The 10096-nt window shown below is 45.5% G+C and overlaps 1 protein-coding gene across 14 annotated transcripts in view; it reads left to right on the top strand.

Annotated features, from left to right (window-relative positions):
* The first annotated feature begins 1501 nt into the window (after positions 1–1501).
* Positions 1502–10096, top strand: part of CDC14B (cell division cycle 14B) — a 100699-nt gene continuing 92104 nt past the window's right edge. For 4 of the 14 annotated variants that reach the window (XR_012002633.1, XR_012002634.1, XM_072764049.1 and 1 more), the window contains exon 1: positions 2341–2633. Coding sequence is in view for 10 of the 14 variants with exons in the window: in XM_072764049.1 (XP_072620150.1) it covers positions 2474–2633 (160 nt within the window). In the remaining 4 variants the exon portion in view is untranslated. Of the gene's footprint in view, positions 1626–2339; positions 2634–10096 lie in introns of those variants that run through there. The other 10 variants (XR_012002641.1, XM_072764062.1, XM_072764067.1 and 7 more) reach the window with 6 other exon arrangements.

Here is a 10096-nt window from a genome sequence, read left to right as displayed (position 1 = left end):
ACTACATTTCCTATGGCCAATTTCTCATAGCCTAGGAATCAGCTTATTGAACAACAGGAAAAGCCAAATTACTCAAGTGCAACACACAAAAAACAAATATCACTAAGAAATAGTGCAACACACAAAAAACAAATATCACTAACAAATATCATTACCTAAACATGACCTAAAAACAAAATATAAATGGAGTTTAAAATTTCGATATGTGTACTTAGCATACGGACTTCCTACTCTCAAGAATGTGAGACATTTCTGCAAAATTACAAGTATAATTATGTATTTTCTCTCTTAATGATGTTATACTAACAAAACCTTAATTCTCTGTTTCTAAAATGTGAAAATGCTCAAACAATATAATTATCTGTGCTTATTTTTATTACACTTTTTTTCTTTTATTGGAATCATAGGTGTTTTGTTAGAATTTCCAGCCTCAATAATAAGTTTGAAGGAGAAAATGTTAAGTATGTAAGTGCAATTTCTGGCACTTCAATCTTAGTTTGACACTTACATAAGGGATCCTTAAATAAACAGTATATGGAGGTATTTGCATTTCTTTCATTCTAGAGATCCAAGACGACAATTCCATGTAATACCTACTCAAAACAAGACCTACTTGGATGTTAACTAGACTGGCTGTGGTGATTATTTTGCAACATGTTGTACACCTGAACCTAATATAACGTTTCATGTCAATTATACCTCAATAAACGAAACAAACGACTTGCTTTTGCAAAATCCCAGATAGTCTGGGCAAAGGTGGCCTTTCCCCTGCTGAGCCCCTAAGGCCAGCAAGGCCTCCTACTTCCGGTTAAAGCGGAGGACGTGGGAGGATAGGTTTCTGCAGAGTTTGCATAGCATTACTCAAGCTCCGAGTTCTTTCCCTTCGTTGCTGCCCCTGCAGACAAACAGGTAGGCCATTTTTATATTTAAGGCCTTCACTGATTTCCTTAGGGGAAAACGGGATGAAAGGACATGATTACTAAGCTTCTGGTCTAAGTGGCTGATCGTAGTTCCAGGCTGTTCAGCTGAGTCAGAATCTTCTTTCCCCAACCCCCTTTCCTTCCTTAATTAGCAGTGCTAAAGGATAAAGGCCTTCAACAATATAAGTCAAATAGTCCCCCGCCCCAGGTACTCCATCAAAATTTGCATTTCTGAGACGCTTCAATGGGGACTGACTCGAATTTACCTTTCTCTTCCAGAGGCTGGCAGTCATTGCGGAACTGCAGGATAAGACGTTAAAATGCTGGTGAAAAATTAGGAATAGACTGCAAGATGTCAAATTCGGGGCTCTGAGGCCTAAAGATTACACTCCAATCTATTCACCTTCTTAGGTGCCACCATGAACATTTGTTTAAAGTGTCTCCAAAATGACAGTTTTGGGTATGTTCCAGAGATACCCAGAAGAAATAAGATAGGAAGCCAGATTGCAAGACTAAAGTTCAAGGATTAAATCCCCTACTTGCTTCCATACTTAAATAATTGGATCTGTCGATACTTTTAAGAAAAATTCAGCAACTGGTGTACACAATTACGGAGTGAAATGCGGGCCCTGGCTTCCAAGGGGAAGGAGGTGGATCGTGTTTGCACGGCGGGCTGACCGACCTCTTAGTCCCCGTTTCGTCCCCGTGAGTGCCGGGCACACCCAGGTCGGGAAGGGGTGGGGGTCAGTTGTGACATCACCTTCACCTTAAGTCTACGAACAGTTTAATCGGTCACTACTCTTTCCCAAGCCAGCAGCCGTGGCACGAACCCTTTCACTGGGCGCGCTTACAAGGAAAGCCCAGAAATATTCTTACAAACGTACACGCCGAAGCCCTGGAGGTCAGTCCCAGGTGGGCTGGAGGGGGCTCCGCGGACGCCCCGAAGGCAGCGCGACCCGGGGTCTCGGCGCTGCAGGAGCACCGGCAGACAAAAGTTGGGGGCAGGCGGTGGGGGGAGGGGGCCCGAGCACACGTTTATATCTGATTGGTGGAACCGCGCAGACTTTTCTTTATGGCGTCACCGGGCACCTGCCTGTAGAAAGGCCCCGTCGGCGTGGCGTCACGTCGCACCGGCCAATGAAAAGCCCAGGTCTGAGGGCCCCGAGGAGGGTTGTGGGCCCTTTTTTGTGAATGAAGCTGCACGGAGCAGCCCTCCTGGGGTCCCCGGGAGCCGCGGCCCGCTGTGCTGCGGCGCCTCGGCAGCAGCGTCCGCGGCCGCAGTGGGCGCGCGCGGTGACCCCGGGCAGCCCCCCCGCCGCAGGCAGCAGCGTCGCCTCGGCCGCGCCGGCGGGCTGCAGACACCTGGGGCCGGGCTGGGGGCGCTGGCGGCGGCGGGAGGGCGCGGGGCAGGCGCGCTGGGCCCGGCCCCTCCTCCGGCTGCACCGCCGCCCGCCGTCCCCGGGCACCCACGCGGGGGGCTGGCGGGGGCCGCGGCGGGCGAGCGGGCGCGCTGGGCCATGGTCGTGGCCCCCTGAAGGGCCGCGGCCGCCTCCATGAAGCGGAAGAGCGAGCGGCGGCCGAACTGGGCCGCCGCGCCCCCCTGCTCGCGGCGCTGCTCGGCGTCCTCGCCCGGAGTGAAGAAGAGTCGCAGCTCCACGTCGCAGGAACGGCACCGCCTGGACCTGCAGGATGACCTGTACCTGGACATCACCGGTGAGCCGGAGAGCGGGCGCGGGCCGGGGCGCCCAGACACGCGGCCCCCCGCGCGGGGCCCGGGGCCCGGGGCCCGAGCCCCTCCTCCGCAGTGCAGGCGCCCCTCGGGGCCGACCCGCACGCCTCCGCCCCCGCCCCCCTCGGAGCCCCACCCGCCACGCCCCTTCCGCGGCCGGGCTCCCCGGGTGCCTCCCCCGACTCTCCCTCCGGGTGTGCCGCAAGCTGTAACTTTATCCGTTTTGCACGCTGCTACCCCAGCAAAAGGCACCGAGGGTCACCTTTCTAAATTGCTGGCGTCAGCTCGGCGCCTCGGGCTCTTCCTAAGTCGGGGTGATCGCGCCTCCCGGGGCTGCAGGCTCCGTGGGCCCACGGAGGGGTCGGAAGCCCTGAATCACCCCGGAGGGTTCCCGAGCCCGCGGAATGCGCAGGCACCGGAGCAGCGGCCGGCTTCACCCGGCGTCCGCCCGGCCTCGGCGGCGTTCCCGCGTCCCCGCTCCGGGCCGCACCGCCCCCGGCCCGCCCCCAGCGCGCGGCACCTGCGGCCCCCGGGGCCACCTCCCCGCCCTCCCCGACCCGGGCCAGCCCCTCCCCCTCCAGGCTAGCGGCCCCCGGGGCCTGCCCCCCGTCCGGGGCCACGTCGTCGCCCCGACAGGCCAGCTCCTCCCCGGGGGCCAGCGCCCCTCCCGCGCTTCCACCAGGCAGGTGTGACACTGACGGCTCCTGAGCCGCGGTGCGTGCCCAGAGCCTGGGGGGGTCCCTTTGGAGAAATCGCAGCCAGCCTGGGCTGGAGAAGAGCAGCCCTTTGGTAGCCGTTTGATTCTCAGTGCTGCTTCTACAGTTCTTGAAGACCAGTAAATCCAGTGTGGCAGCTGTTGGGTTTGCCAGGATTGACACTGAAGTGTGTGAAGGTATTACATGTCACGATGTATGTGGAAACGCTTTGTAAACAGCAGAGCTGGCTACGATTTTGAGGGGATGTGCAGTGTTTTCTGTGGCGCGGAACGGTGTACGCTTTGGCGTGTGGGACTTTCATAAACTGTTTCCCACCCGTCGCCTTTGATAAGCCGGGTGAGCTGGAGTGGTCAGAATATGAATTTGGAAAGTGTCCAGGCAAACGCATATTTAATAGAAATTGTTTCCCAGGTTGATGGACAGTTGGAAAGTTAAGGTCGACTTTAACGAAGCTGTGAGTGGAGGGGAAGGTTTCTGGGCGCGGGGTGGATGCCCCCTGGGAACCGTTCAGGGAGGGAGGGGTCACCTGACGGGCGGGTCCCCGCTGGCACGTGCCCGGCCCCACCGCAGCACGTGGCACTGATGCCGGTGACCTGCTTGGCCGAAGCTGAGAGCGGGTCCCACCCCCCTGGCCTGGCCCAGGAGACCGCCTGGACGACCCCACACATTACTTACGTCTTTGTTATTCATATCTCTTCAAAGGAACTTTGCTACGTAGCATTTAATTTTTAGGGCAAGTAGGGCACTCTTCCTTCGGAAGGTCCACAGGAGTTTATAGTGAAAAGTTGGTGGCACTACCGAGTGTCCTTCCCCAGAGGCAACTGAAGTTCCTAGTTTCCAGTGAACCCTTCCAGAAGGAAACTTGTGTGTGCATACACCTATATGTTATCTGTCCTACTCAAGCATGGTAGCATACATGTTGTTTTGTACATTGTTTTTTCTTCACAGTGTTCTCTCTTAGCAGAAGGATTAGTACATGTGAACCTGCTTTATTTGACTTTGATTACTGCATAGGCCAAAGTAGATATGGTTTTAGAAAATAAAACCATAAAGTACATGTGTATTTAAATATATATGTTTTTTAAGATTTTGTTTTTTTTTAAGTAATCTCTACATTCAATGTGGGGCTGGAATTCACACCCCCAAGATCAAGAGTCTGACGTACTCTCTGCTGAGCCAGCCAGGTGCCCCTAAATACACATATGTTTTATAATTTCTTTAGACAGCTTCCTATTGATGAACATTTAGATTGTCTCCATCAAAAAGAAAGTTTTTGACAGTAAAGTCATTGGGCTAGATCTTCCTCCTTTATGGCTGGCTTTCCTGAACACAATGATTTAACTTCAGAAAATATTGCTAAGCCGAATATTGAGGAAAGAACTGGTGCATTATATAAAATCAGAATTCTGGGGGGCGCCTGGGTGGCTCAGTGGTTGGGCATCTGCCTTTAGCTCAGGTTGTGATTCCGGGGTCCTGGGATCAAGTCCCCTATCATAAAATCTTTTTTTTTTTTTTTTTTAGCCGTTTTGGTATTTGTGTTTATTTCCAACGTTTATCTCTCTCTTCCGGTCACTGATTTATTTAATATAAAAAGCTGTATTTTGAAGAGCTTTATGCATTGAACAGTAAACAAAGCAACCCAAGAAAACATACCACTGTTCAGATTTTATAAATGAGAAAAATCAAGATACAGAGAGGCCAAGGAATTGGAGAACAGATATATTCATTGGTTCTTTCTTGGCCTCTATTTCCATTTAGACCACAAAACTTGACATTTCTAGGTTTGCCAGGCATCTCCTATAGCCTCAAGTACCGAAAAACAAAGTATTTTAATTAAACTCTTCAGCTTGAAATTAAAAGCTTTGAGAGATTTGTTGTATTCAAAAAATCTTTAAAAACAAGTAAAAGCCAGCCTTAGTGCAGTATTTCCCCTTTGAATGTTTAGGTGGTCTACCTCCAAAGCCAGACGCTTCATTGGAAAGTGATGCATTCTTATAAACTGTTCTACCTCAGAGTCCCCAGAAAATGGGAGAAGACACATCTGACCTTGAAATCCCCGACCACCTTCTTAGTCCCTTGGAAGAATTATTCTCCCTCTGCCTGTATCTCTGCCTCTCTCTGTGGTTCTCATGAATAAATAAAATCTTTAAATTAGTTAATTAAAAATGAACTTAAAAAATAAAATCAAAATTCTGTTATTTAGATTACAAACCCAGATTATGAAAAAAAAAAACAAAACAAAACCCAGATTATGGAAAGGTCCAGCCTCAGTGTGTGTGTGTGGGAAATCTAAGGGAGTCAACTTTGCCTGGAATTTGTCCAGGTATCTCTTAGTGACCGTCTTAGTTTCCTAGAAAAATGGTACTGAATTAGTCTGTTTTAGAGTGCAGATTACTTTTTATTGGGCTTGAACCTCAGCAAGTGACAGCCTGGTCCCATCCTCCCCAACTTGTTTTTTTCCTCGGTTTGTTTCCTTAATGTTTTCTAAGTTGAGCATTACCAAAGGAGATATATAAATGTAGTTAATCTCCCCAGTAATATTTTCTTTCCTTTTTCTATGCATGTTTAAGTTTATACAGATTTTGCCATATCAGCAAGAAGAGTCCTTTAAAAAAAAAAAAAGATTTTATTTATTCATGAGAGACACAGAGCCCAATTGGGGACTAGCTCCTAGGACCCCAGGATCACACCCTGAGCCCAAGGCAGATGCCCAACCACTGAGCTACCAGGTGCCCCACGAAGAGTCCTCTTTTGATGGCTGTACGGTATTGCATTATGTGGCTGAATTATGATTTATATAATGGTAATAAATAAATGGTTATGTGGGGGTTTTCAGTCCCTGCAGATGGCAGCTACTGCATCAGTGTATCTACCTACCTACATGTATGATTGTATCTGTAAAGTAGAAGTGAAGAGGCCTGGCCAAAATATATATAGGTTTATCCATTCATTGGTGGACTTTTTTGGCGATTATGAATAATGCTGCTATGAGCATTCATGTACAGGTTTTTGCGTAGAGATGTTTTCTGTTTTGCATATATGCACCTAGGAGGGGAATTGCAGAGTTGCATGGTAAGGCCGTGTTTAACCTGCAGCCTTTTTTCCAAAGCTGCTGTACTACCAGCATTTCCCCCCAGCAATTCATTCCACTTCCTCACTTGCTAACAGGATTGCAGACTTACCAGTGGCGTTGGTTTGTAAAGATTAATGCACATTATCACTTCTGCCCACTCTGCCCTGAAATACACGGATTTTTTTTTTTTAGTCCCTTGTTATTTTTTATTTTTTATTTTTTTTAGTCCCTTGTTATTTTTATTGCAACCTATTTTAATCTGTTAAGTCAAATTTCATTCCCATAGATTGCAAGGTATTTCATGGTTCACATTTTAAAAAAAAGATTTATTTATTTTAGAGAATAAGAGAGTGCTGGTACCTTCGAGGGGTGGGGAAGGACAGAGGGAGTGGGAGAGAGAATCTCAAGCTGACTCCCCACTGAGCAGGCAGCCCACTGGGGCTCCATCCCAGGGCCCCAAGATGTGACCTGAGCCACAATGGAGCCTAGCTCCTGACTCACAGAACCACTGGGGCGCCCCCGTGTATATATTAATGTAAGATGCTGAATGCCTATTTTTGTTTCCTGTAGTCCTTTGTTATGTGGCCACTATTTTCTTAGTGTCTAGCCAGCCCCCTGGCTGCACTGGGCATTTACCAGGAGCTTACCTATGTCTTATTCCCATGTGGTCCCCATCCCCTCTCCTTGATTGTTCACTCAGTTCTTGCCATGTGCAATGACATGAATTTTTACCTAAGCTATATTCATCATGCAGTTCCAGTGCATCATGTTAAAAAAAGATAATGAAAACTATAAACTGTATACATTAATGTGAAAGAGATACTGAGTAAAGACATAATCAGAATGAGTTGTTATCAGTCAGAGAAGCTGGGGAAGAAAGGAAGAGAGGAGGGTTTTTGATTGGCTTTGGAATTAAGTATCATCATTTACAGGTGGGAGAAATACCAAAGGAAAAATGTTGGACGCAGGTTTTTGATTTTCCTATGAACCTCCTTGCAGTCAGAAGTCTGACTCTTTTGATCTCTATATTCCTATCCCTTAAAGAGGGCCATAAATGATAGTGCACATTCTCCTTTCCTCTTTATTAATAAAGGAAAAAAAATTAAGGAGTATGAAATTACTGTATTATCCCTATGCTTGACAATTTGTAGGATTAATAGCTGGTACAGAACTTCAATTTATTTTACTTTTTTATTTTTTAAACTTCTGACTAGTAAAAATAATTGGTAATTATTGGTTAAAAAAGATTTTTTGGGAAAAAAGATTCTTGGTGGTTTGTCTTAAAAATTTTTTTCAGTGTCTGCTATGATAGTTTAAGGCTGTCTATATTATAATGGTAAATAATCTTTTTGGAGAATCTCTAGTTGAGGTCAGGATTGTCATTTAAAAGCACTGATTAATGGTATATCAGATACTCACCAGATTAAACAGATATAGCACTGCCTCCAGCCTCCTTTTCTTTTTAGGATTTAAAAAATTCACACTAGACATGGAAAATTTATTCATTAATTCAAAAAGTATTTATTGAATGCTTAGTATGTAAAATAGTCTTGCATATTCATTGTTTGCAGTGATAGAAGCATTTTTTTTTTTCTTTTTGATAAAAAAGGAATATGGTTACCTGGGCACTGATTCAGGGAGGAAATAAATTCATTTTTCTTCAAGACTTTCATGTAGCAGATTATTGAGTTTCAATAATTGAAGCTCAAAAAAAAATAATTGAAGCTCATCAAAGCATGTAGTGTTCGTTTTCCTTCTTGCTTATGACCTCTTTCTAATTTACTTTCTTGATTTATATGCTTAATTCTTCAACGTCTTTACTTATGATGGTGTCGTGTTAGTTACCTGTTTTAGGTCTAATTCCTTAGGCACTGGGGCACCACACACAAAAAGTTAACATTGTTGGCATTGTTACTGTTTCACTGGACAGAGTGGTTGGGCATGGGGATGAAGGGAAAGTGGAATAACTGGATGACAGAGATGGTACTAATGCTAGGAGTTACCAGTCAGTGCAAACTATAATTTCTCTGTGCCTTGAATGGGAATGAATTGAACCACATTGTAGATTTTTAGAATGGAAGGATGGCATTGGATACATATCAATGACATCTCTTGGAAGTTTCTGCGATGGTCTCTGGGCACCTATGAATTGACAGGACAAGTGTGTCATTACTAAACAGAATTTCAAGAGATCATCTTGAAATACCACAACCATCCACTTTTCCCTCAGAAGCTAAGGCTAGAGAGAAGTAATTTTGGCCAAATTGATGCACTTTCTTTTTGGGAAAACCATATTACCTGGCTTTTATTATTATTTTTTTTTACAACAGATAAAGCTATTTTAGCAGAGTTACAGATAATGATTTGTTGGACGTGTACTATTTAGTCTTGTGCTTACATAGGCTTATAGGTGATGTCCTACTAGATGCTCCATAAGTGGTATCTGCAAAGTTAAATTTAGATAATTACCTAGTGAATTTGGAAATATGAGCAAACTATATACACAATTCACGTCCTCCTGTGCTCATGCTGTTTTCCAAATTGGCTGTCATCACAGCCCAGGTTTTCTGGATATTTCATTCATTCAACCACATGTATAATGAATAACTACTCTGCCAGGTTTTGTTTTGTTTTGTTTTTTCCTTCCTTAGGTGGTAAAAATAGGTCACTGCTGGAGATAATCCCTGGTCTCATAGAGTTTGTCTTGTGTTGAGAAAATGAAACTTGGAGAGTCTGAAGAATAACTAGCATACAGAGAAGCCACCTCATGGTTGAAATCTTTGGGGAAGAAAAACTTTGTTCAGAGGGTATTCAAAGAGTTAGTTCTAGTGGTTAGGTATGAGGACAGCAGAGACACAGCTAGTGTCTGCCCTTAAGCGGATTGAACACAGCTGGATTATTAACCTTTCGGAGCCTCTGTTCTCTCCTCTGTTTGAAAGTAAAAAGTGCACAGTGTTGTTGGGAGGAAGAAGTGATGCAGATGCATGCGAAGTGCCTGGCTTGGTGCCTCCTTGACAGCCAGGGCTCCATAAACGGTTTCTAAGTATGAGAAGTATGCCAGGACTGGGCCTGGATTGCAAAGGCAGACTGAGACAGTCATCTCGGTTGGAAAGACTTCAAGCTCAGAAGCAAACATTTCCCCCATACGTGTAAATACTCCAAAGGTCCAGTGAATCAGCACAGTGAAAATGCAGTGTGTTCCTTTCTCTGCTTCTAAGAGTGATCTTCAGGGCAGAAGAGCTCCAGATGAGGCTGGCTTGGTATTTGTCAGAGCAGTGGAAGAGATTTGGCACTGCCTTGACAATCTTTTCTGCCTTGGGAAAAATGTTACCATTTCTCTTTAAAGATTCCTTGTAAGAGGAAGAATAAAGCAAAGCTATTTCTTCTTTTTGAGGCTGTTATGTATTTTTATTACACTGAAGAGATTGTATATTGCCTTATAAATTGCAGCTAACCTTTGTGGGGAGGGTCTTTGTAAAGATGAAGAGGCCTCATGGGAGAGCTTCAGGTAGAGAGTTATAGAAAATAAAACAAATACATTAAATTCTTTACTGAGAGAATATAAACTTTTCAGAATGGTTAATTTAAAGCATGACTGTGCCCTAGAACATCGTTTTAAAAGTATTTCACAGAGCGGTGTCTATATTATAGACAGACA

Source organism: Vulpes vulpes, chromosome 1 (assembly GCF_048418805.1).
Source record: "Vulpes vulpes isolate BD-2025 chromosome 1, VulVul3, whole genome shotgun sequence".
Taxonomy (NCBI): Eukaryota; Metazoa; Chordata; class Mammalia; order Carnivora; family Canidae; genus Vulpes; species Vulpes vulpes.
The sequence above is the reverse complement of the archived record's forward strand: the minus strand, read 5'-3'. Positions and strand labels throughout refer to the sequence as shown.